Here is a 27252-nt window from a genome sequence, read left to right as displayed (position 1 = left end):
CCTTTTGATACAACAAGATGACAAAACAGGATTAGATCCTGACTGCTTTTGCAAGCTCAGTGTGGTCATAAATCTTTGGATTCAGAAGTTTGTGTACTATCTGCTGCTGATTTTTCCAGGACTTGGGAAAATCCAGTGTATTTAATCTCTTGTAATTTAAATCTAGGCTCCGTGCTAGTGAGTTTCATTATGAATACTTAAATCCTCCAGATTTCCTTCCAGTTCTCTTTCAGTTGGCTTTGGGCAAGAATTGTGTCTGTCAAAGTGAAATGTAGTTAGACATTTCCCTAGTCAGACTGATTTCTGTATTGTTTTCCCATGTTTATTTTTCACTCTTGCCTTGGTTCATGTTGTCACCTCTTGTCTCGCTATCTCTCCCTTCATTACTGCTCTCCTACCACAGTCTTGCCAGCCTTTTAAAGTCTCATTGCAAATCCCTCTTCTGATCTATAGCTCCTAAAGTCTGTATGTTAAATTTTGGCTCTTGTCATGTTTTCTTTAATAATGTTGTTTGTATTCTCTAGGTTTCTTTGTGTATTTTCTTTCCACAAAGTCTCCCAACTTCTTGAAGGCAGGGGTTGTAACACATTTATATTTCTGAGCTTTCTGCTTGTGGTGAAAGTTGTTAAATTGAGCTGATTTCTTAGGAAGCAATGAGGTGTAGTGAATGTGAGGCCAGAAACCTGGAGACTTAGGTTCTGGCTCTGGCTCTGCCACTGACTGATTACATGACTTTGCAGAACGTTTAATCATTGTAAACCTAAGTTATTCCTCCATGAAAGTAGGGGTTTTAATTACATGACCTCACCAATAGCCCAAACAGTTGGTAATGATGTTATGAATGGCATGTTCAAAACCTTAGAGACGAAGAGCTTTTTAAAAATCTTGTTCAAAGCCAGGAAGATATGTTTCTGCCTTCTTGGAGCTTATTGAGTCATACTAATGCAGAAGTATATAAAAGAGATATAAACAGTAAACATTAAAACAGATTTAGAACTTAACAGCATGTGATAGACATATCGTGTGTGTGTGTGTGTGTGTATAAATATGTATATATATATTAAAAATAGTAACAAATTGTCATACTTCTAAGACATGAAACTAGTAAAAAGATTTTAGTGTAAAAGATTTTAGATATAAAGTGTACACTTTATATCTACAAAATATTAAAGGCTAGAGCTAATGTGGCTAAATAGGAATGTTCTTTCTTTATACATAACACAATGACATTCTAGGAAAGAAATACATTAATAAAACTCTTAAGAAATTGTTCTTATAAGAATGAGACATAAATTTATTTTTAGGAATTTTTGGAACACATGATTACACAATCTGTGCAAACAAATGGCTTAAACTTGGCAGTTGAAAGGAATATATAAGTAGCATCTTGGAAAATGTGAGATCCTGCATATGATATTTTTAAAAAAAACCTATGCTTAGAGAAATATGAAAACTTTGACCCTTTCAAGTCTATATAACATAACCAAAGGCTTACTTTTAAAATATATTGGGAAGATAATTTGGGAGATAATAGAAAAGAACTATAAAATTACTTGAAGATAGGATTTTAAGTAGAAGATTTAACATTTGAACTCTTCGCTAGTTCTTGCTAGTTCTTGGCTAAGTGACATCCTCTAAGTTGAATAGGAATGTATATTAAATATACTGATACGGTATATGGAAATTGAATTTGATTAATATTTTGAAGGAAATAAATTGAACTCATCTCTTCATCAACTCCCCTTACTCTGTCTAGAACCTGTCATTAATGTTTACCATCCCCCTAATCTCAACACTAGAGTTATCTTCTTTTCTTTTCCCTCATGAAATGTTATATGTAACTACTTAACTGCATCATCCTTCCTTTTACTTTCCCGGAACTGACAGCCTTCAATTTCCATGGCCTTTTATTAAATTAATCTAAATAAATTAATACTTTAGCTTCCCAACTTTTTTTCTTGCCTCCAGATAAGATGGATAATGAGAACCATATCACATGGACGTGCAGGAATTAAGGGAAAAAATTTTTTTGAAAGGTCCATTTTGTGACACAGTGTAAGATGGACTAGGGAGAGCCCAAGCCCCCCAGCAAACATCCTGGGCCCCCTGTCTAATACCCCATTCTTTTATCAGTATTTGCCCTCCTCTGTATTGTCTGTTTTTCTCCAGGCAGGCCAGCTCACTTCCTGTCATCTGTACATGCAGTTTGACATCAACTTTGTATATTTACTAGGATAGATCCTTTTTTTTTTTTTTAAAGTTTATAAAGCTTTATTAAACATTTCAAACAGTTGTATAATAAACACACCAAAAATAAAAGCTGCAGAATAATGGTCCAGATGTTCTACATGTGTGGCCTCATGATGCCATTTCCTAGATGAACTGTCTCCAGTTCTGTCCTCTGCCTGACCTGCCTCCCTTCCTCAGGCAAGGGAAAGATGGATGGTTTAGACTGGAAGGAAAACCAGTTGGTCCCCAATGGGCAAGGACCAGGAGAAAGTCTCATTTGCCAACACTTGTTGCCAAAGTGCAGAAAAAGCAAAAAGCAGTTGTGGCTCAGTTGGTTAAGCATCTGTCTTTGGCTCAGGTCATCATCTCAGGGTCCTGGGATTGAGCCCCATGCCAGCCTCCCTGGAGAATTCTGCTTGTCCCCCTCTCCCTGCCTCTGCTCGTGTTCTCTCTCTGTCTGTCTCTTTCAAATAAAATACTTGAAAAAAGAAAAAAAACAAGTGACAGTCACAAAGTCTTCCTATGCATTCTTCATAATGTACAGTCTATATGTGTAGGCCTGAAGGAGCTCCTGGCGTGAAGGATCATTGAACCTAAGATGTGTCTCAGCCTCATCTTTCTCATTTCTCCCCCTCTAGACCTGGCTTATAAACACTTCACTGCAGAGAGCTTTCCAAACTATTATTTTACTCTTTATCACTTAACCTAACAATTTAGCTCATACTCTTGTTATTTTATACTCATTATAGATTGTTTTATGAGGGTTTTTATTTCCTATGTTGGATGGTGAGCTTTTTAGAAACAAGGACCATGTTTCCTTTTTTGTTTATATCCCATAAAGTAAGATTTTGCTGTGTTCTAATAAAGTTTCAGTGTGTCCAGAATATGCAGTGGAATTAAAGCTCAGAGCATAAGTCCTAATGGTAGTACCCTTTGGGTAAGCCATGTAATTTCCAGTCTCAGGCCAGCTCTGTGAAAATAAGGAACTCTGAAAGACTGAACATTGAAACTTTCAGATTGAACATTGACACTTTCCAAGTGTACTTTTTTTTTCTTTGCCTCAGCTCCCACCCTGAGTCAACCTCTCCACTCTCGATTGTGTAGGTGCATTTTGATTGGAACATTAGTTATAAAATATTTTGTCTTGTTTTTCACGTCTACTAGGATACGAAAAGAAACTACTCTGATAGCTAATCTTTGGGGACTGAAATTGTAATGGAGCTCTTCTGTACTTACCTCTTAGCAGTTCTCTGGAGGTTTTCCTCTGGGACCGGTAGTTCTTTGATGATATGTGTCCTGAGTATTCATTAAGTATTTTTTTTTCCCAGACAACACTACAAACTGATGAAGTTAAAAACGTGCCTTGTGGAACAAGGTAAGCTTTCTCCTTGCTTACCAACCTGCCTTTAGTTCAGGATAGAGTTTCTGTTCATAAACTCTGGTTACTTAAACATCTTTCAGATAGACATGATAGTAACCAAGGGAGATTTCTTTTCTGAGCATTCTTTGAGTAAAGCTCTATCTCCAAGCTTTCCATTTTGGAAGCTACATGGGTCTTAAGAAAAGTAGTTTCAGAGCTGGCAGACCTAACTTCATGTATCAGCACTGCCACATGTGCTTTATTGACTTTGTTTTTTTAATAGACTTTAGTTTTTAGAGCACTTACAGATTCAGGCTAAGCAAAAGGACAGAGAGTTCCCATATATTCTTTTGTCCCCATACATGTGTTTATTGACTTCGTTAAGCTTAGTTTCCTTGTTTGTAAAAATCAGGTAATGAGACCTATCTTGAAGAGTTACTGTGAGGATTAAGATTAGTATTCGTAAAATGCCTAACCCAGCACTTGACTAAGAATAGGTACTCAATAACAAACAGTTTGAATGAAACCATCTCACCTTCTTGTCATCTATAGTACTAAATGCCATCTAACAAAGATTTTTTTTTAAAAAAAGATTTTATTGGGGCGCCTGGGTGGCTCAGTGGGTTAAGCCGCTGCCTTCAGCTCAGGTCATGATCTCAGAGTCCTGGGATCGAGTCCCGCATCGGGCGCTCTGCTCAGCAGGGAGTCTGCTTCCCCCTCTCTCTCTCTGCCTGCCTCTCCGTCTACTTGTGATTTCTCTCTGTCAAATAAATAAATAAAATCTTTAAAAAAAAAAAAAGATTTTATTTATTTACTTATTTCAGAGATAGTGAGTGAGCAGGGGGAGGAGCAGAGAAAGAGTGAGAGAGAATTTCAAGCAGACGCCATGCTGAGCGCAGACACCAATGCAAGGTTCTATCCCACACCCCTGAGATCATGACCTGAGACGAAACCAAAAGTCAGACACTTAATCTACTGAGCCACCCAGACATCTCCTAAATGTCATCTAATTAGAGTTTCTGGTTCAGTAGGTCTGGAATTAAGCTCAAGAATTTGCATTTCTAGGGCATCTGGATGGCTCAGTCAATTAAACGTCTTCCTTTGGCTTAGGTCATGATATCAGGGTCCTGGATTGAGTCACACGTAGGTCTCCCTGCTCAATGGGGAGTCTGCTTCTCCCTTTCACTCTCCCTCATTGCTCTCTCTCTCTCTCTCTTTTTCTCAAATAAATAAGTAAAATCTTTAAAAAAAAAAAAAAAAAAAAGAAAGAAGGCAAAAAGAATTTGCATCTCTAGCAGAAGTTTCTAGGTGATGCTCCTGCTGCTGGTCTGAGGACCTTACTTTGAAAGTCTCTGCTATGAAGAGTTTTAGGGGCAGAATGGCAAGCAAAGTCCAAGTTATTTCCAGAATATAATCAGTATGTTGAATTGTGGCAAAGGGAGAATGTAAAATTAAAGGTATTTTTTTTAATGTTCTATTTTAAATCACTAAGATATCAGTATTTACAGTTCTATAAAAGAGGCTTGGACATCTCTGAAAGGACAGAATGGTTTTAAATAGGGAGAATCTCCCTCTGTTTTAAGTTTACATATTTGATACTAAGTTCTCCCTAGGTATTTCTGTAACTCTCTTCCATGGAATCCCTTTAGAGAGGACTCAGAATTGGCAACTTATGGGATTTGGGATAAATTTGATCTTCATGCTTCCCTTATTTTCTCAGATTTTTTTCTGTGAGCAGGTTATTAGCCTTTTTTATCAGGAAAAATATCACCATAACTTGTTAGGAAGACTTAGTTGTTTAGTTTCAAAATCTCTAACTTCATGTATCTTAAATTGAGATTCACATGTGCCTTAGGTCTGTGCTGATAGGGCAGGAAGTATAGGAAGTATTAATTAACAAGACCTGTCTTTCCGAAGTGTCAGTTTTACTTGAGGGTTTAGGAGGAAATTCTTTTTTTCATATTAGAGTAAATAAAGATTAAAAAGTAGATTAAAACTCTTCATGAATTACTCAGATAAGTCAGGAAACCAAGAAAAATGTCAGACCATGGCTGTTTTTCATACCTCTTGGGGAACCATTTTACTTCGTTCTTCGACAGAAAAGTTTGAGAAGGGCACTGCTTTAGTTGTTGGCTTCAGTTAATAAAGGCAAAGTGCGAAGTAGCCCTAGGTTATAGGTTTAGTCTTCATGTGAGCTGTTTTGATTACAGCGCTTAACAGAGGTGAGCCCTGTGTGTAGGGACATCTGAGTGATAAGTGAGTTATGTCCATAGATTTTCCTCTAAATTTATGTCATGTGGGATATGTTTGATGATGTGGGAATCTGGGATTGTAATTTTATTTGGCTCACACTTTTTCCATTTCTTTGTTTTTAGTGGTGGGGTCATGATCTATATTGACCGAATAGAAGTGGTTAATATGTTGGCCCCTTGTGCAGGTATGGTACCCATATATTTCTGTTTTGGTTTTGTTTTTTGTTTTTAGTAGGCTTCATGTCCAGTCTGGAGCTCAACACGGGGCTTGAACTCATGACTCTGAGATAAAGACCTGAGCTGAGATAAAGAACTGGATGCTTAACTGACTGAGCCACCCAGGTGCCCCTATTCTTTGGTTTTTATATTTACAATTAGAGTGTTTTAGGGTACCAGAAGTAAAAATGAAATGAAAAAAAAAAAAAAGCTTATGGACGGTGAAGGAAATAAATCAACAGAACTAAAAGGCAGCCTATGGAATGGGAGAAGATGTTTGCAAATAAAATATCCGATAAAGGGTTAGTCTCTAAAATTTGTAAAAACTTATCAAACCCGGGGCATCTAGGTGGCCAGGTGGGTTAAAGCCTCTGCCTTCAGCTCAGGTCATGGTCTCAGGGTCCTGTAATCGAGCCCCACATTGGGCTCTCTGGTCAGCGGGGAGCCTGCTTCCCCTCTCTCTCTCCCTGTCTCTCTGCCTACTTGTGATATCTGTCAAATAAATAAATAAAATCTTTTTAAAAAAAAAAAAACAAAAAACAAAAAAGAACTTATCAAACTCAACAACCAAAAAAACAAATAATCCACTTTAATAAATGGGCAGAAGATATGAATAGCTATTTTTCCAAGAAGACATCCAGATGGCTAAAGACAGATAAAAAGATACTTAACATCATTCATCATTGGGGAAATACAAATCTAAAGCATGATGAGATATCACCTCACACCTGTCAGAACGGCTAAAATTAACACAAACTTTAGGTATTGGCAGGGACGTCGAGAAAGACAAGCCCTCTCACACTGTTGGTGGGAATGCAAATGCTACAGCCACTCTGAAGAACAGTGTGGAGTTTCTTTGAAAAGTTAAAAATGGGGGCACCTGGGTGGCTCAGTGGGTTAAGCCTCTGCCTTTGGCTCGTGATCCCAGGGTCCTGGAATCAAGCCCCGCATCAGGTTCTCTGCTCAGGGGTAACCTGCTTCCCCCTCTCTCCTTGCCTCTCTGCCTACTTGTGATATCTCTCTCTCTCTGTCAAATAAATTTAAAAATTTTTAAAAAAAGTTAAAAATAGAACTACCTTATGATCCAGCAATTGCAATACTCGAAAGTTTACTCAAAAGATAGAAGAATACAGATTCAGAGAGGTACATGTATCCTGATGTTTATAGCAGCATTATCAACAATAGCCAAACTGTGGGGACACCTGGGTGGCTCAGTTGGTTAAGTATCTGCCTTCTGCTCAGGTCATGATCCCAGAGTCCTGGGTTGGACTCCCACATCAGGCTCCTTGCTCATCAGGGAGCCTGCTTCTCCCCCTGCTTATATACTCTTTCTCTCTGGCATATAAATAAATAAAATCTTTTTAAAAAGTAGCCAAACTATGGAGAGAACCAAAGTATCCATCAACTGATGAATGGATAAAGAGATGGTGTATATGCGTGTGTGCATGTGTGTGTGTGTGTGTGTCTCACACACACACACACACAGAGGAATATTACTCAGCCATCAAAAAGAATGCAGTCTTGCTATTTGCAATAACATGGATGGAGCTAGAGCATATTATGCTAAGTAAAATAAGTCAGAGGAAGAGAAATACCATATGATCTCACTGAGATGTGGAATTTAAGAAAGAAAACAGATGAGCATATGGGAAGGGGGAAAAGAAAGAAAGGAGAGAGGAAAACAAGCCATAAGAGGCTCCTAAAAATAAAGAACAGACTGAGGGGAATGAGTATTAAGGAGGGCACTTTTGATGAGCACTGGGTGTATATGTAAATGATGAACCACTGAATTGGACTCCAGAAACCAATATTGCATTGTATGTTCACTAACTAAAATTTAAGTTAAAAAAAAAAAAAGTTGGATGCTTAACTGACTGAGCTACCCAGGAGCCCTTATTCTGTTGTTTTTATGGTTAAAGTATTTATAACTGAAGAAATTCCTTAAGGAATAAAAAAGTACTTTTAAAGTTTTATGACTTTATTCATTTCTGATATATATAAAAAATGATCACTGGCATCTTTTATACTTCTGGGAAATAGTGGCAGAAATAGGTCACAAGTCCTGAACAGAGTTGACTTTCTGCAACTGTATATGTTACTCTTCTCTCATCATAGTTTTTCTAAGAGCGAGACAATCATTGATTATTTCTAGAGTTTGTAGGAAGTAGTATTTCGTGAGAGAGCATTTCCTTTCATACTAAAAACCTATAACTCATCAGTTCCTTGGCCAGACGGATTTATGATCATAGAAAACTCTTTTCTAGTTGAGATTTGCTATAACTTGGAAAGTGATCTGAAAAATCTGTGTGGGGAAAACATTTCCTTGCTAAAAGATCAAAATCCAGAGAGATGGCATGGTTTCCATTCAAATAAAAAATTTATCTAGAACCTCGTGATTCACAGACTTGTACTCGTGGGGCTAATAATACATTATATGTTAATAAAAAATAAAAAATTATTTTAAAAAACTTATCTAGAAGTTCTGAAGAAAGAGTTGCTTTTTTTTAATGTTTTATTTTCCCCCTTTTTAAAGGTGTGGTAAAATAAACATAACTTAAAACTTACCACCGTAAGTATTTTTAAGTATACAGTTCAACGGTATTAGATACATTCACAGGGTGCCTAACTGACTCAGTTGGTAGAACATGTGACTCTTGATCTAGAGGTTGTAAATTTGAGCCCCGTATTGGGTGTAGAGTTTACTTAAACTCTTTAAAAAAAAAATTGACATTGTTGTACAACCATTACTACCATCCATCTCCATATCTTTTTTTATCTAGCAAGAATGAAACTATCCCCATTAAACATTAACTCTGCAGTTCCCTCTCTCCCCAGCCCCTAGCAACTGCCATTCTATTTTCTGTCTCTCTGATTTTGTCTCCTCTTAAGTACCTTGTGTAAGTGGAATCATAGTATTTTATCTTTTTGTGACTGACTTATTTCACTTAGCATAATGTCCTCAAGATTCATCCATGTTGTAGCATGTGTTAGAATTTCCTTTTTTTCTATGACTGAGTAATATTCCATTGTATAAATATATCACATTTTGTTTGGTCATTTATCCATTGATGGAAGCTTTGGTTGCTTCCACATTTTAGCTATTACGAATAATGCTACTATGAACATGGGTGTATGTGGATCTGTTTGAGATCCTACTTTCATTTGAAAAGAGCCGCCATTCTATCCTTACTATTAAAATTGGCATGCTTAATATGTATGAGATGCTGTGTTTGGCAAAACTAATTTTAAAAGGTGAAATTAGACCCTTTTCCCTAAGGGGTTTTATATTTTATGTCTGAAGACATGATGCCAACCTAAAAAAAAAGTGTATGTATTTATTGTTAAAATATACACATGTATGTGTGTGTCTGTATATCTATATACACACACATATATATATTTGTATATGGGAATGTAAGTTCATGCTGAATTTCATGGCACTGATACAGGCACAAAAAGCAAAAGGATTTCAGAGTAGAGAGCAAGTTGTATTACTGCCATGTGGATTTGGATTATATTTTCCTATGATTATTTTGTCTTTTTCTCATCTACTTTCCCTGGTTATAAATCAGTGGAATGGATTATGATTGGGAAAATAGACAAAAGGAAGATATTGCTGGTTCTGTAGCCACAGACAAGGAAACTGTTGGATCACCAATTCACTTGGAAATGACCAGGCAGGTGAGTTAGTCAGCAAGTATTTATTGATGGCCTGACCATCATTTGTGATCTAGAATCCAGTTTCGTCTGAAATCTTCCATGGGAAAGCCAGTAGAACAAGTCCTTGGGTCTGAAGGAAGAAAACAACATGTTTTAGTAGGTAGAGCACAGATTCTGGTGTGGTCTAGTATGTGCCCTTAGGAACATTTCTGAAATTTTTGGTTTCTGTTTCCTAGTTTGCAAAATTAGAAAATATTTTTGTGAAAATTAAGCGATTAATGTATGTAAATTTCCTGATAAAAAGCCTGGGCCAGTAAAGGTTCACTTCTTTTCCTTCTAGATGGGTGTCTTTACAGCCTTTATGTATTTTAAAATTTTACTTATTTGTCAGAGAGAGAACACACAAGCAGGGGGAGTGGCAGGCAGAGAGAGAAGCAGAATTCCTGCTGAGCAAGGAGCCCCCGAGGAAGGACTCCATCCCAGGACCCTGGGATCATGACCTGAGTGGAAGACAGATGCTTAACTGACTGAGCCACCCAGGCATCCTTTTTTACAGTCTTTAAAAACTACCTTTTCAAAAATGCTCTTTAGCAGCTGCTTTCCTTCTTTTATTTCCAGTGTTCTTCAATTAATTCAGACCTCTTTACATCCTTGCTAAACTTTTGCTTTGCAGTAATTGCCTTACACTTTCCCTACCTCACAGTTCATCTTCACACTGCTGCCACAGTACAAATGTGATTGTGTCATACTCTTGCTTGAACATTTGACGGTTCCTTATTATCCAAGATAATGTATACTTTCCTTAATATGGAACTCAGAATTTGCCCATTAGAATTGCAAATGCAGTAATATTTGGAAAATTGAGCACAAGGAACGCATCAAGGTTTGTGAGCTGTTTAATTTTTCCACTATTTTTTTTCTCACTTTTCCTCATGTATATTGTAACTTTTACCTTGGCTGAATTAGAGGATACATGAATAAAAATGGATTTTACCTTTCCTTCAGTGTTTGATATTGTGAGGAACTACACTGCAGATTATGACAAGACCTTAATCTTCAATAAAATCCACCACGAACTGAACCAGTTTTGTAGTGCCCACACTCTTCAAGAAGTTTACATTGAATTGTTTGGTGAGTATCTTATTCATTATAAATTAAATATGTGAATAACCAATTGGAAATCTTAGTCAACTCTATGGATTCTATAATATTAGTAAACATTATCCTATTTAAGCATTTCTTCCAAATTTATAATAAAACATTTGTCTTTAAAATATTTCTCTTGGGCGCCTGGGTGGCTCAGTGGGTTAAAGCCTCTGCCTTCGGCTCAGGTCATGATCCCAGGGTCCTGGGATCGAGGCCTGCATCGGGCACTCTGCTCAGCTGGGAGCCTGCTTCCTCCTCTCTCTCTGCCTGCTTCTCTGCCTACTTGTGATCTCCATCTGTCAAATAAATAAATAAAATCTTTTTTTAAAAAAAAAATAAATAAAGTAAAATATTTCTCTTAAGTTTAAAATTTTTCCTTTTTTTTTTTTTTTTTAAAAGATTTATTTATTTATTTGACAGACCGAAATCACAAGTAGGCAGAGCGGCAGGCAGAGGGAGAGGAAGAAACAGGCTCCCTGCTGAGCAGAGAGCCCAATGCGGGGCTCGATCCCAGGACCTCGGGACCATGACCTGAGCCGAAGGCAGAGGCTTTAACCCACTGAGCCACCCAGGCGTCCCTTGTTTAAAATTTCTTATGATTAAGTGAATACTTAAAAGGTATTTTAAGAATGATAATTTTCAGGCGCCTGGGTGGCTCAGTGGGTTAAGCCTCTGCCTTCAGCTCAAGTCATGATCTCAGGGTCCTGGGATCGAGCCCCACATGGGGCTCTCTGCTCAGCAGGGAGCCTGCTTCCCTCCTCTCTCTCTGCCTGCCTCTCTGCCTACTTGTGATCTCTCTCTCTCTGTCATATCAATAAAAAATTTTTTTTTTAAATGATAATTTTCTGAAATCTATTATATGTAACTTGATTAGAGATTGGAAAAAGATTTTTTGCAGGCTATATTCTGTTTTTACCATGATAACTTAATGAAAATTAGCTTTGTTGCTATTTTAATAGAATATTTGGGGAAATTCAGAAATCTTTTCTTGGAGTTTCCCAAGACCCATCTCCATGTTTGATGACTGACAGGAAGTCAGTTTCCCAAGACCCATCTCCATGTTTGATGACTGACTAGGAAGACTGACAGGACTCAATAAATGTTCTACTTATAGCTAGGATACAAAAGGATACAAAGTAAAACCTGGAAGAAGCCAGACACAAGTTTCCAAGAATTTTCTCCCATTGGAGGCATACAGGATACACTTACTTCAGTATTAAAGTGTGACAACACATGTGAAATGTTGTCTGCTAGGGAACCTCATTAGAGATTGCCCAGAATTTTTTTTAGGCAGGAGGGGCAGAGGGAGCAGTAGAGCGAGAATCTTGAGCACACCCTGTGCACAGCCTGATACGGGGCTTGGACTTATAACCTTGAGATCATGAACTGAGCCAAGACCAAGGGTCGGACACTTAACCCACTGAGCCACCCACAAACCCTTCTGCCCAGAATTTTTATTGGGGGCTAACATACAGGCATCCTCTGCCTTTAGCAAATACCAAAATTCCATAGTCCCAGAAGAAAGGCACATGTTGCATAAACCACATTGTTTGTATAACAGGTTAGGCAGAGTGAGTCATTACAAGTTCTGGGAGTAGTGGGAATTCTTTCCAGATCCATATTCTGGGTGTCAGCTAACGGCCAACTTGCAAACAGGCCTTTCTGAGGATCATAGCTTCAGGCCTACTATGTTAACTCTTTTCTGCACAAATTACTTTTCATTTGTGGTAGTGAAAGCTATGACCTATGATAGAATTGTTGCTCTTGGTTGCTTACTTCTCCCCCCAGGAACACTTAGTGAGTTCTTACAGGCAGGCATAGGGTTAGCTGATCCTTTTGGAGATCTACCAATTGAGTCCTCATTGATGACTGACAACTACTAGGTGTATGAGAAAACTGTCCTCATTTCTCACATCACCAGTCATTTTAATAATGGTGAAAATACATTGAGGTGGATAGAAAATTCATGAATTACAAGGCCAAGTGAAGTAATAGCTTTATCGTCCATTCTTGTGTACTTCAAAGACCTTTCTGTGAGCCTTCCCCCTTCCTTTTTTTAAATTTTTATTTTTTTTAAAGAGAGAGTGAGTGTGTACATGAGCGAGGGGTGGGAGGGGCAGAGAGAGAGAGAGGAAAAGAATCCCAAGTGGGCTCCATGCTCAGCGCAGAACCTGCCATAGGACCGATCTCACAACTCCCGAGGTCATGACCTGAGCAGAAATCAAGAGTCAGATGCTCAACTGACTTAGCCACCCAGTCATACCCTCCACCCACCTCTTATATCCAAAATACTAGCAGAGATCCATGGAGATGAAATTTAGTTATTTGGAGATTTGGGCTAAAGACTGACTGAGGGGTACACAGGTGTCTCAGTTGGTTAAGCGGCCAACTCTTAATTTCGACTCAGTTCATGATCTCTGGGTCCTGGGATCAAGCTCTGGATAGGGCTCCAAAACTGGGGGAGATCTACTTGAGGATTCTTTCTCCCTCTCCCCACTGATTTGCTTGTGTGCACGCGTGTGTGCGCACTCACTCACTCTCTTTCAAATAAATAAATCTTAGGGGCGTCTAGGTGGCTCAGTCGGTTAGGTGTCTGCCTTCAGCTTAGATCATGATCTCTGGGCCCTGGGATCAAGCCCTGCATTGGTCTCTATGCTGAGTGGAGAGTCTGCTTCTCCATCCTACTTGTGCTCTCTCTAGCTCTATCTCAAATACATAAAATCTTAGAAAATGAATAAACATTAAAAAAAAGACTGAAAATGGGAATTTGGTTTTTATGAGAATCAGGACACATATTCAGTAATCACACTGAATTAAGATATGAGAGACCTAGAATCTTCATTTATTGGATGAACAACCTACTTTTCATCTTTTTTCCTTATATAGTCTTTGTTTGACAGTTCTTGACACTTTCTCCCATACAGAGGGAAAACTAAATATGCATTTTTAGTGTACATATAATAACTTCTATATTTATAATATAGAATTAGTTTTTTATATATATACACATATATGTGTATAATACATATATACACATATATGTGTATATATATGTATTATACACATATATACGTGAAGTGGTTTAAGCTCTATAGAGCAGTACCATAGAAACTTTAAGTCTAATAATGATTAGGTTTTTTTCACTATTAATATAATGAAAAAAAATTTTTTTGAGTATCATAAGAGATGTTGTTCTTGGCCTCAAAAACAGATCAAATAGATGAAAACCTGAAGCAGGCTCTCCAGAAAGATTTAAACATCATGGCCCCAGGCCTCACCATACAGGTAAGCCCTTTTCATAGGGAAATTCTGTAGGAATTTTGAGAACTTTGAATTGAATTGTTCTTTCATTGGACATTATTTATTCAGCAGTTATTTAATTGAAATGCTATGGGATTTTGTAGAATAGCTTTCTCAATTTGACTTTAGGTCTCTGCCAAAGTAAAATACTCTGTAGCTTGTCCTGGCTGGCATTTTCTGCTGATAAGCTGCGGCTTTTAAGATACAGTAATGGTTATTAATCAGTGTAGGAGTAAGGCTTTAGACTCAGTAAGATTATGAATAAGGATTTCAAGTATAAGATTTGAACAATAATTCTTATGTTCATATCATAAGATATGATAGGAACATATTCACATGTTCATATCATGTGAACAGATGTCACATATGATTAATTGACAGATGAACTGGTGGGATGATTATTGCTGTAAGTCTTTAGAATTCAAGAACATTTCAAGAGAGTCTGCCTGGAAACAGCTATAATGAAGTTGGGATTTTAGGTGGGTCTGGAAGAATTAGCAGGATTTCTATGGTGGGGAAGGAGTAAGGCAGGTGTTTCAGATGGGTAGAATGGCCTGAATAAAAGGAAGGTGGCAGATAAGTTTGGTGGTGGTGATGGTGGTGGCAGTGGCGGTGGCATTGGGAGATAGAATGGCGAGGGGTTGTGGGCCGGCTTTTTTGAGTCAGTGTTTTTACAGATTGGGTTGAAATCCATGAGTAATTCTAAAATCAGTTTTGGTAGATCATGACAGCATTTTAAATAAAATAAAATTGAGTAAGAAAAGAAATCAACACATGACATGTATTAAATTTAAGTATTCTGTAAAACTTGTTTTCTCTAAGTGTGGTGTAGATGTTTATATTGGGTGTCAATGTGAAATGCAGATCTTACAGTGGTCATAGTAACATTTAAAAGGTATCTGTGGCTGTAGGTCTGGATTACCTGAGAAGTGGTAATATGGCTTCTCTAGTACCCTTTCTTAGAGTTTCTAGGAGCTCAGTTGTGGTAATGATTACTGCAGCTAAAGAGAAAAACTTTGGTGTCATGAGTCTCAAGTGTTGCACTGTTGAGAATGTGCATTCACTGTAAGTGACTTCGTGTGATCTCATAACAGGACGGGAGATGGTGAGGGTTTTCCCTGTCCTTACTCATGCCGTGCCATCATCTCTGACTGGTGCCTGAGGGGAAGCTGCCAAAGTTAAGGGGTCATTTGAAAAGTCCACTGCAAACTTTATAAAATCCGCCTGGTTGTCCATTCAGTTGTGGTGGGAGTTGCTTTTCTATGTTAAGGATAATAAGTGTGAATGTCACAGATTTTTAGATCCTGCTCATGTTGTTACTTGGGGGATGTAGCTCATTCTTAACAGCTGCCTGGAATTCTTTGCCTTATGTTACATAATCATTTCTCTGTTGTTTCCAATTTTTTGCTGTTAACAATAGGGTAGGAATTTTTTGGCACATCTCCTTGTATGTACAAATTATCTTTAAAAACCCTGCACAAATCTGTAGTTTTTGCAGCAATATATGTGAGTACTGGTTTCTCCATAAACCTCACCAGCAGTTGACCAATGAGACATGCTGATTTTTGCCATATGGAATGATGTTATATCTCTCTTTGATTTGCATTTCTTTGGTTATTAATGGGATTGAGCATCTTGGGGGTTTTATTGGTGGTTTGGTTTTTTTTTTTTTTTTTTTTTTTGGCCATTTTGTACTTTGTCAACTGCCTATTCATATTCTTTCCTCACTTTTCTGTTGTGTTGTTTTGCCTTTTTTTTACTGATTTATAGTAGTATTTTGTATATTCTGAATATTTTTATGCACACATGTGTTCTGTATGTTTTTTTAAAAATTAGATATTGGGAAAAAGATGAATAAGAAGATGAAATTCACCCGTAATTGTACCATGCAGATAAGAGTTTGTTGTATCTTTCCAGGCTCTTCTTAATCTAGAGGAGCATGTGTTTGTTTATAGGTATAAATAATGTTAAATTAAAGTGGGATTGTACGATAGCTGCTTTTTTCACTAACAGTATATATAAGCATCTTTTCAAGTCAAAAATATAGATTTACTACACTATCACTTTTAATGTTTTTTATTTAATCTATGGCTTCCAGTTTTCACTGTTAGACACATGTTGCAATGACAAGCTTGTATATACATCTTTTTAAATCCTTTCCTTAAAATATATTCTTAAAAGTAGGATTGCGGAATCAAAGTGTATGCCCTGTTTGGAGGCTTTTTGGTAAATATTGACAAATGTGGCCTTTCAGAAAAATTTTAGCATCTTATTCTCTCATCGGCAGTGTTGGTGAGGTATAGTTTTCTACACATTTGATTTTATGATTGTGCCCAGGTAATTTACAGATGCATGCTGACTCTCTTAATCCTTTGAGAGAAATTAATTTGGTATTTTGTATTAATTATTGAAGTTGAATGCCCTAGGATATTTAATGGCCATTTGTATTTCGTTTGTGAATTGTTTCTTGTGTTTGTTCATTTTTTTTTAAGATTTTATTTATTTTATTTGACAGACAGAGATCACAAGTAGGTAGAGAGGCAGGCAGAGAGAGAGGGAGGAGGAAGCAGGCTCCCTGCTGAGCAGAGAGCCCGATGCGGGGCTCGATCCCAGGACCCTGGGATCATGACCTGAGCTGAAGGCAGAGTCTTTAACCCACTGAGCCACCCAGGTGCCCCGTGTTTGTTCATTTTTTAATAATTTATCTTTTTCTCATTTAAGTAAATTGTTTTTAAATAAATAAATAACCTATTTTTAATATGTTAATTATTACAACTCTCAAATGGATGGAAAGTATTTTCTCCTAGTTTTTTCTTTACTACTTACTATCTTTTTCCTCCTGGCAATTCTGAAGTGTTAAACTTCTGTAGAAATTTTAGTATTTAGTATTTAGTATTTATTTTTTATTTATTTATTTTTAAAGATTTTATTTATTTATTTGACAGAGAGAAATCACAAGTAGATGGAGAGGCAGGCAGAGAGAGAGAGGGAAGCAGGCTCCCTGCTGAGCAGAGAGCCCGATGCAGGACTCGATCCCAGGACCCTGAGATCATGACCTGAGCCGAAGGCAGCGGCCCAACACACTGAGCCACCCAGGCGCCCTAGTATTTAGTATTTAGTATTGTGGTGTTTTGTAGTGTTGGCATATTTTAAGCTACTTTCTTTTTTTTTTTTTTTTAAGCTACTTTCAAATTACAACATATTTTCTCTGTTTTATTTATTTTAAAGAGAGAGTAAGAAAGATCATGTGGGCACAGCGGTGGATGGTGGGGGGAGGAGAGAAAGAAACTTAAGCAGAGCGTGCTGAGAGTGGAGCCCAACCTGGGGCTTGATCTCATGACCCTGAGATCATGACCTGAGCCGAAACCAAGAGTTGGATGTTAAACTGACTGTGCCACCAAGGCACCCCTTTATAGTTGTGTTTTTTAGATTTGAATCTTTCATTCATCTGAAATCCATTTTGATGTCAGTTGTGAGATAGGGCTCTAATTCTCCCATTTCCCGAACTTGGTAGTAAAAAGAATTATAGAATAATTTATATCCCCATCTCCCTTATTTGAAATGCCATTTCTAGTGTATGCTAAATCCCATTATATAGTACAGTTTTTTTGGACTTTGTTCATCTGTTTCCTAGTCCTTCATTAGTTTTCGAGCCCTTAGTCTTTTCCCATCAGATCTTCTCTCTTATTTTTTCCTTCTTGTTAGTAAATGACCCCTCCTTCCCTCTGACAAATCTAGATATATGGGAGGCATCTCTAACAACCCTCTCACCCTTAACATCTAATCAGACCCCATACCCTGCTGATTTTACCACCAAAATCCATGTAAAACTGTGTTGTTCTGTCTTTACTGCTATCTTCCTAAGCCAAGCTACCATCTCTTGCCTGGACTTCCAACAGTTGTCTCCTACAATGTTGTCCCTGTTTGACTTTTACCTTTATCCACATCATTTTCTGCATAGCAGTGAGGAGGATCTTTTAATTTAGTTATAATTTTATGTTGTTTTTATAAAAAGAATTACCAAATGAAAAAAGTATCACTTCATGTTTTTAAACTGGTAGATCAAGATCTCCATTGTTTTGCTTGCTTTAGTCTTGCCATAAAAGTTTATTAGGAACTGGAATGCGTTTTTAGAATTTCCAGTCTGTTTGTCAGCCTTCCTTCTTTAACACATTACTATATGTTCATGATAATCAACTTTTTATTCATTTTTAAAATCTGGTAAGAGGTATTATCTTTCTAAAAATAGTGGCCTTTGATATGTCTGCGAGCTTATTCTTCCAGCTCTTTTCATTATTGATATTTTCAAGCTCTGTCAGGTTCCTAAATTGGCACATAAGTTTAAAATTGGGAACATAGTTTATGGCTTTACTTAATCATATCATATTTGTTTCTTTAGAATTTTTGACCAGGCAAGAAATTCATATCTCAAATTAAATTAATAGTCATGGATTTACTAAGTTTTAATGTTATTAAATGTAGTCTTTTTTTGTATAATCATTGAGGATTGCAAATGATTCTTGGTAAATTTTATTGTGTAACTACAGGTTTGCTGAGTTTGCTGTTTCTAATAAATTTTTTGGGTTAATTTCCTTGGATTTTTTGTTGTTGTATACGTGATATAAACATTTAACATGAAATCTATCCTCTTAAATTTTTAGTTGCACAATGCATTAATATTGACTGTAGGTGCAGTGTTATACAATAGATCTTTTAGAGCTAATTTATCTTGCTTTTTGCAACTTTATGAATTTCCTTAGATTTTTTATTTATATAATTATGCCAGAGTAAAAAATCTTGATTTTTTTCCCCCTCTACAACCATTTCCCAGTATCCAAATCATCTTCTTTAAATTCTTCACCTAGCATTCATAACTATCTGAAAGTTTCTTATTCATTATTTGCTTTTTGTTATCTGTTGTGTTTTCTCCCTTTAAAATTTTCAATTCCATGAGAGCAGTCTTGCCTTGTTCACTGCTGTATCCTTAGTGCCTAGAACAAACAGCACTTGGCACAGAGGCACCCAATTAATACTTGTTGAATAAACATTCTCTGTAATAATCAGTATTTTAATTTTGCTCTTTGTATTTATACTCCATTTTTCTTGAACAACTACTGTGTCAAATTTGAGTGGTGAAAGTATACATCCTTGATGTTTTTTCCCTATGTTATTAAAGAGAGTGACTATATATTGGGTTTCCATTTAAAATATATGTTTATAAGCAGCAGTCACTTTCAAGTCATTCATTTTCCACTCCTGTGTGTGTGTGTGTGTATTTTGGCCATTGTTTTTGGATATGTTGCCATTTATTTATTTATTTATTTTGAAGATTTTATTTATTTGAAAGAGCATGACCAGGGGGCAGAAGCAGAGGGAGAAGCAGGCTCCCTGCTGAGTAGGGAGCCTGATGTGGGGCTCAGTCCCAGGACTCTGAGATCATGACATGAGCTGAAGGCATCCGTTTAGCCACCCAGGCACCTTGTCATTTTATTTTTTGAATCTGTTATAATATAATTTACATTATCTGTTACAGTAGGTGCTTATTTTACACATACTTGGGAATTCTGAGATTCCCAAGATTGGCAAGCATGTAGTGTGTTCTTTAGCCTCATACAGCAAGATGTCTTCAGAAAACAGTCATGTTTTATGCTTTTAAAATATAAGACTAGAGGGGTGCCTGGGTGGCTCAGTCATTAAGCGTCTGCTGTTGGCTCGGGTCATGATCCCAGGGTCCTGGGATTGAGCCCCCCATCAGGTTCCTTGTTCAGTGGGGAGCCTGCTTCTCCCTCTCCCACTCGCCCTGCTTGTGTTCCTTTTCTCGCTGTGTCTCTCTCTGTCAAATAAATAAAATCTTTTAAAAATAAATAAAAAAATAAGACTAGAAGGATGTATAGCTATTCTCTTAATTAAATGCAAAATGACAGTGCTTCCTTCTGAATCATATTAATACATATTAGAAATCATCTGCATTTCTGATCGTCACATAGTGAAATCTGAAATCTCACAGATGCTGGTTATAAATTTTTATTTGTCTTCTAGCTATCTCCATGAGTTGTTCTTATGTCCTCACATGCTTCAATTTCAGCATATAATGAGTTTTTCACTACAGTCCCTAGCTGCTTATTCCATTTCACTACTCCTTGTATTTGGTTATGATAGTTCTCAAATTCTTCACAGATTTTACTCTTCTCTTTCATGTAGGGAAGTCTGTGTTGCTTGAAAGTCTTCTTTCAAAAGCCTTTTTAAAAGAAGGTTATGTGCTTGAGAAAGAACATGAGCAGGGAGGGAAAAACAAGACGAAACCAGAGAGGGAGACAAACCATAAGAGATTTAACCATTCTTAAACAAACTGAGGGTTGCTGAAGAGGAGGGGGCTGGAGGCTGGGGTGATTGCGTGATGTCACGAGCACTGTGTATTATATCAGACTAATGAATTGCTGAACTCTGCCTCTGAAACTAATAATATTCAATGTTAATTGAATTTAAATCAAAAGAAGGTTATATGCTTAAAGGTTTTGTTGCTTAAAGGTTTAGCCAATTTTCGAAGAGAAAACTTTCTTCAGATCAGCAGTATTTTGTGTGTGTTTGCAGTATGGGGCAGGGGTGAGTATGTTTAACTAGTTAATCAGAAACTTAGAGAGTTGCCTGATGTTGAAAACTCAGCCTTCAAAAGGCTGCACTTCCCAAGTAAATAATCTTAATTAATGCCAAAGTGCAGAATGGTTAGGGAAACACAGTGTCTAGTAAAGGGTATCTACAGAGACAAGTAGACTTTGTTCTAAGTGAGATTGTAGGAAGAAAGAACATAAGCTGTTAACTGGTATTTGTTTTCCTTCAACTTTGGACTCTTTAAGTATAGTTGGTACTGAGTGATTGCAGGTTTAGGAAATAGTAAATACATTTATTGTTCACTGTATTAAGTTGCATATACTGACTTGAACTTTGTTTGGTTTTATTTTTGTTTTTACTGTTTCCTCCTTCACAATTTAAATCTTGTAATTTTGCCTTCCTTCTGTTTCTTTGGTTTGCAGACTTGAAAAGGAAACGAAAGTATCCAGCTGAAGAGCTTTGTAGAGGTTTTTTAAGGGAGAACCTTTTCCCTAAAGGAGTTTGTTTCTGTAGTGGATAGAGTGATATCTCCCCCCACCCCTGTAGGCAGGCATCTTTTAAGGAAACAAGAAGCCATGTTATCTTTGATTCTTGGTGTGATGGCATGAAGAATAGATTTTCTAGTGGAATCTCCACACATGTTAGTAGGCAGTTATGTCTTAATTGTTTTATTAGTTTCATTTGAGGAGTTTCATTTCATCTGTAGAAGATGTAGTTTGAAGATTTATTTTTCAAATATACTGTGGCTTTTCACTTTTATTTTTTAGGCTGTGCGTGTTACAAAACCCAAAATCCCAGAAGCCATAAGAAGAAATTTTGAGTTAATGTGAGTAATATGCTTGGGATCCCAAAATATTTATTTAGGACTGCCTAATATTAATATACCAGTGTAGAGAAAACTTATATGAGATGTTACACTCTGGGGTGGGGTGTATATCTATTTCCCATACTTTTTTTTTTTTTTTAAAGATTTTATTTATTTATTTGACAGAAGGAGAGAGATCACAAGTAGGCAGAGAGGCAGACAGAGAGGGGGGGAAGCAGGCTCCCTGCTGAGCAGAGAGCCCGATGTGGGGCTCGATCCCAGGACCCTGAGATCATGACCTGAGCTGAAGGCAGAGGCTTAACCCACTGAGCCACCCAGGCGCCCTCTATTTCCCATACTTTAATTCTGATAATATTATCTATTCTTGTGTCTTAATTCACTAGAGTATTCTTAGTTTTTTCTTTATATGTGAACATATTTCAGGAGCAGCATTAGTGGCTAAGGATGCAGTTTGCTCTAGAACTATTGTTGAAAGCCTAAGGAGTTATAATTTGGACGTGAATATCTTGAATTAAATATGAATTTAGGAAAGAGTCCTAACTGCTAAGGTTGAAGAGAGTGCCCGTGTTGTGTCACTGTGTTACAATAGTAAGAATAGACACCTTATCATTACAGAGTTTGGTTTTCCATTATATGTGATTGTGTCTCTAAACATACACCTAGATCTTTACAATTTGCTTCTGGGAAGCTTTGCCTAAATTGACTACTGATAGTCTTCTCTTTTTTGGGCCCAGGGCTGAGTGGGAATAAGAAGCTATTTGCTTGATGTGAAATTAATTTCTTAGTGTTCTGAATATTCGTGTTAGGGAAATACCTACTGTGGTTGAAATGGCAGTATTATTTTTGTATGACAGGTACTGAAAAGAAGAAACAAAAGTCTTTAGGAAATTTGGCTAGTATTTTAAGAGGAAAAATATGAAATGCTGGAAAAGTAACTTTGCAAAAGTCAGGAATACAACTCTTAAGTATAGAGGGTTCAAGAAATAATTCTTCTTCCTGGGGTGATTTACTGCTGAGTCCTTACTGTTCCCAAGTCTCTTATCTTCTGTTGTGTAGAATTTTATTTTCCCTTTTCATTAGTAGAAAAGGAACTCCCTCTTTTAAAGCTATAAAGCACAGACTGCCAGGCTAGATAGATCATGGATCTGATCCATTGGTATTAAAAAAAAAAATTTTTTTTTTTAATCTTTTAAAATTTATTTATTTGACAGAGAAAGAGAGCATGCGAGAGAGAGCAAGTATGGGCAGGGGGAAGGGCAGAGAGAGAGGGAGAAGCAGACAGCAGACCCCCTCCTCTGAGCAAAGAGCTCTATGCAGGACTCAACTTGATCCCAGGTGGGACTCGATCCGAGGACCCAGGGATCACTACCTGAGCCAAAGGCAGACACTTAATGACTGAGCCACCTAGGCGCCCTAAAAATTTTTTTTGATTGAAGGCTCAGGTTGTCTTGGGTTTTCAGTATGATAGCTTCTAGTGATGGAAACATGAAGACTATATGTTCTCTGCCCTCAGATAACTCCTAGTATCGAGAATGCCATTTTATGTGTTTACCAGTTTGACAGGAGGAAAGGAGAGCTCTTTGAGGGAAATTTTTTGGGGGAACTGTTGAAGTTACTTTTCAGCTAAATCTGGATCTTTCCTAATTTTATAGACTATTACAATCCCACATTTAAAAGCCACCTTGAGGTCTAACTGCCCACATAATAGTAATCTTTTTCTATACTTTTTCTGCTCTGTGGTCACCTGGGTCACCACTTGTACATGCTTAATGATGGGCCAGCCATTTCCATTATTAGAAAGCTCAGATTCTTAGAAAATTCTTCTTCATTGAGCCCCAGTTCACCACTTAATAACTAATACCTAATTATAAATAGGGTAGCTGCGTAAGCCTAAGGAGGCGCTGAAATCTAGCTCCATTCTATTTATCAGCCTATGGACCTAAGGGACTGCATCTGCCCAGAGGGTGTTGCATTTTGCAGATTGGCCCAGAGGTACTGTATGGGCTAGCTGGAGGCCTAACAACAGAGGGAGCATTTATATACTCTGGGTACTTGCAGATCACAGGCCTTTCCATGATACAATTAGAGGAAGAGGTCAGACTAAAATTCAAATGTATAAATTGATTCCCATATCTGGGTGACTTTGGGCAAATCATTTAACCTTTCAGCTTCAGATTTATTATAAGTAAAATGGGGTAACACCTCTCTAAGCACCTTAATGGATCAGAAAGTTCGTGTTGCAAATGGTTCTTTGACCCACTATAGAGTCAGACTTATTGGCTGTCACTGCACATCATTTCTAATTTTAATAATATTTTGATTCACAGGGAGGCTGAAAAGACAAAACTTCTTATAGCTGCACAGAAACAAAAGGTTGTGGAGAAAGAAGCTGAGACAGAGAGGAAAAAGGCTGTTATAGGTACTTGGATTTCTTTCTAAAATGGATGTCTTAAGTCCGTGTTTTATGAGTTTGTCCTATTCTTTGTCATTCTGACACTGGATATTGATAGGATCAAATAAGATTGCATCATACATAGTGGAGAATTCTAGAAACTCTTTTGTATATTCAGATGTCCCACAGCCTTTAAAACTAGATGGTGTCAGTACTTAATGAAGTGCTTTGGCTCTCTACCATGTCTTTGGCTGCTACTGCATTTTCGAGGACAAGGAAAGTGGGTAGGATTTTTGGGCAATACTAGCCTCTGTGGAGTAGAGTTTTGTTCCTATAGTTTAAGAATAGGAAAGTTTTTTGGCCAAAACTCAGGATTATAATATGCATCCTTGCTGTTGACAAGCACTGAGTTTTATGTGGATGGATAGATGTTGTCCTCTTCAACAGAAAGGGCAGGATTGCTTACAGCTTATTTTGAATCACAGTGAAACTTCTCTACCTCCAGGATACTATATATTGGACTGCCCTCTTAGACTCTCAGTTGTTTGTTCTTTGGGATGCTGGAAGTTTAAGAAGCATTTCTTTAACGATTTCAAGTATGCAGGAATGCACAGAGAATAGTAAAATGAAGGCTTAATATTTGCCACATCCTTTCAGATCATATTTTTTTAAGAATAAATTTATCCATTTGAAGCCTCCTGTGTACCCTTACCTGGTCCTATTTCTTGACTTCCCTTCTCTAATTAGGTTTTATTTTAAAATTTTTTATACAGATCTTTCTGTCTATATTTTTATACTATAAATATATGACAATATCTGTAACTGTAAATATATAACAGTAAACAACTCATAGAATTGTCTTAAACCATAAAAATATCAAACTCTTTTATTTCACAACTTGCCTTTATTTTACCAACATTGTTTGAGTTTTATTCATATTGATATGTGTAGATGTAGTTAATTTTTAACTGCTGTGCATTCATTCTGAGAGTGAACCTCAGTTCATTCTAACAGATTACTGTTGAAGAGTTAGGTAGTTTCTGGTTTTTCCTTATTATGAACAGTGCTGCAGTAGCCATATCTTTTTGTGCACACATTCAGAGTTTTCTGTGGGAGTGCTACTCAACATTTAGTGTCAGTCAGTGCCCTGTATCACCAGCTTTTTGTTTCTGATCCATAATGAGGTGACTTCAGAATTGAGAATGAGTGCTTAGAAGTTCTTACAGTATTGCACATTTTATGTCTGTTGAGTCTAATAATAAAAAACTGGAGCCTGTGTTTTTGTTTTTAATAGTTTTCCTAATAATTAATTTTTATTCTAATTAATAAAATACTGCTTCCCAACAGACTGAAATACAAATAAGGGGGGAGGTTGCTTTCCCATAGGTAGTTTGAGAAGCATTGCTCTGGAATACATGTCTCAAAGTAGAGTTGCTGGGTCACAGAGTACATACATCTTCAAATTTATAACATTCAGTATTGCCAGATTGCTCTGCAAAGTGATTCTACCATTTTACCTTCTTTTCAGCAGGGTTTGAATTCCCATTCATTCCTTTGTTTGCCTTATTGAATTCCCATTTCTGCATATCCTCCTCAATTCTTAGAGTCATTAGACCTTTTAAAATTTATGTCAGTGTGATGGTGGAAAACGTATCATATAATTTCAGTTTGTATTTCTCTGATTACTAGGAAAGTTGAATATTGTTTATTGGTCATTCAGGTTTCTCTTTTTTTGTATGTGAGCTGTCTGTTAAACTGTTAGCCCATTGTCTGATTAGTTTTTTTGAGCTGATTTGTAGTTCCTTATATCTTCTGGATATTAATCCTTTCCCATATCTATGCATTGCAAATATCTTCTCTCACTTTTTGGCCTGTCTTTGAACTTTATGATGTCTTTGATGTTCTTATATATTTAAATTTCATGTACTCATATTCATCAGACTTTTCCATTCTGATTTGTGCTTTTCCCATGCCCAAAGTAATAGTTTTATTCTAAAAGTTTTACAATTTTGCATTTTGTATTTAGATATTGAATCAGTCTGGAATTTATAAATTTATAGTATAATTTTATAAATTATATTAGGGTTTAGTTTGACATTGGAATTCAGTTTATTTTTTCCATGTAGCAAGCCAATTACTTTAGACAATTGAAAAGTTCATTATTTCCTCTATTTATTTCTAATGCCACATCTGTCTTATAACAAGATACTGTATATAATTTGTTCTGTTGCTAGGGTCTCTGTTTTAATTTCTTGCTCTGTCCTTCTCCAGAATTACCTTGTTTCACTTACTGTCACTTTTTATGTTAAGTCTTGCTATCTGGGAGAGCAAGTTTCTCCTTAATTATTCCTTTTAACGATTCCTAAAATTGTCTTGGACTATCAGGGCTTTTTATTCCTCCATATAAATTTTAGAACCACCTCAAGTTCTGTAAAATGCTGTGCTGAGATTTTGATTAGAATTACATTACCTGTACATGTCAATATGAGAGGATTACAATATTTATGATGCTGAATCTTAAAAATCTGTTTACATCTCTCCATTTATGAGAAAGGTCTTTCAAAAAGGTGTTATAATTTTCTTCTTAAATTTCTGGTGCTTTCTTTCTTAGAGTTTTATTCTTGTTTATTCCTTGAGTTTTTTACTATTAGAAATAGGGTTGGTTTTGTGTTTTGTTTTGTTTTTTTATATTTTACTCATTTATTCCAGAGGAGGATGAAGTGAGAAAGTGTGCATGTGAATGCAGAGCAAGGAAGGGGCACAGAGGGAGGAAGAGGGACAGGCAGATCCCCAAACAGGGCTCAACCCCAGGACCCTGAGATCAGGAGATCAGGAGATCACGAGATCATGACCTGAGCCAAGCTGAGCCAAAACCAAGAGTGAAATGCTCAACTGACTGAGCTACCCAGGTGTACCAAATAGGCTCTTTTTTGAAGGTACATTTTCTAACTGGTTTTTGCTTTTGTGGAGGTACGCTATTAATTTTTTTTATTTGTTTAGCAGTCTTGCTGAAAATCTCTTCAGTTTCCCATGTGAGCAGTCAAATCGTCTTCAGGGCAGTTCTGATTTTTTCTTTGTAGTCCCGCATCTTTGTATTCTTCTTAACTTACTGGTTTAAGCTATGATTTACAGTGCAGTGTTGAAAAGAAGGATGGCGACAAGTAGTCTTGTCTTGTCCCTAATTTTAAATATTGTCAGTGGTGTTTGCTCTAAATAATTTTTATTGGGTTAATGAAGTTTCTTCCTGTTTCTTGCTTGCTGA

At 36.9% G+C, this 27252-nt stretch overlaps 1 protein-coding gene across 1 annotated transcript in view; it reads left to right on the top strand.

The window, feature by feature from the left end:
- The window catches only part of ERLIN1 (ER lipid raft associated 1), a 40461-nt gene that overhangs the window by 3157 nt on the left and 10052 nt on the right, over positions 1–27252 (top strand). The window contains exons 4-9 of the mRNA XM_044240303.1: positions 3558–3604; positions 5965–6026; positions 10723–10848; positions 14075–14148; positions 21540–21598; positions 23926–24017. Coding sequence (XP_044096238.1) covers positions 3558–3604; positions 5965–6026; positions 10723–10848; positions 14075–14148; positions 21540–21598; positions 23926–24017 — 460 coding nt within the window. The remainder of the gene's footprint in view (positions 1–3557; positions 3605–5964; positions 6027–10722; positions 10849–14074; positions 14149–21539; positions 21599–23925; positions 24018–27252) is intronic.

Source organism: Neovison vison, chromosome 2, assembly GCF_020171115.1.
Source record: "Neovison vison isolate M4711 chromosome 2, ASM_NN_V1, whole genome shotgun sequence".
Taxonomy (NCBI): Eukaryota; Metazoa; Chordata; class Mammalia; order Carnivora; family Mustelidae; genus Neogale; species Neogale vison.
The sequence above is the reverse complement of the archived record's forward strand: the minus strand, read 5'-3'. Positions and strand labels throughout refer to the sequence as shown.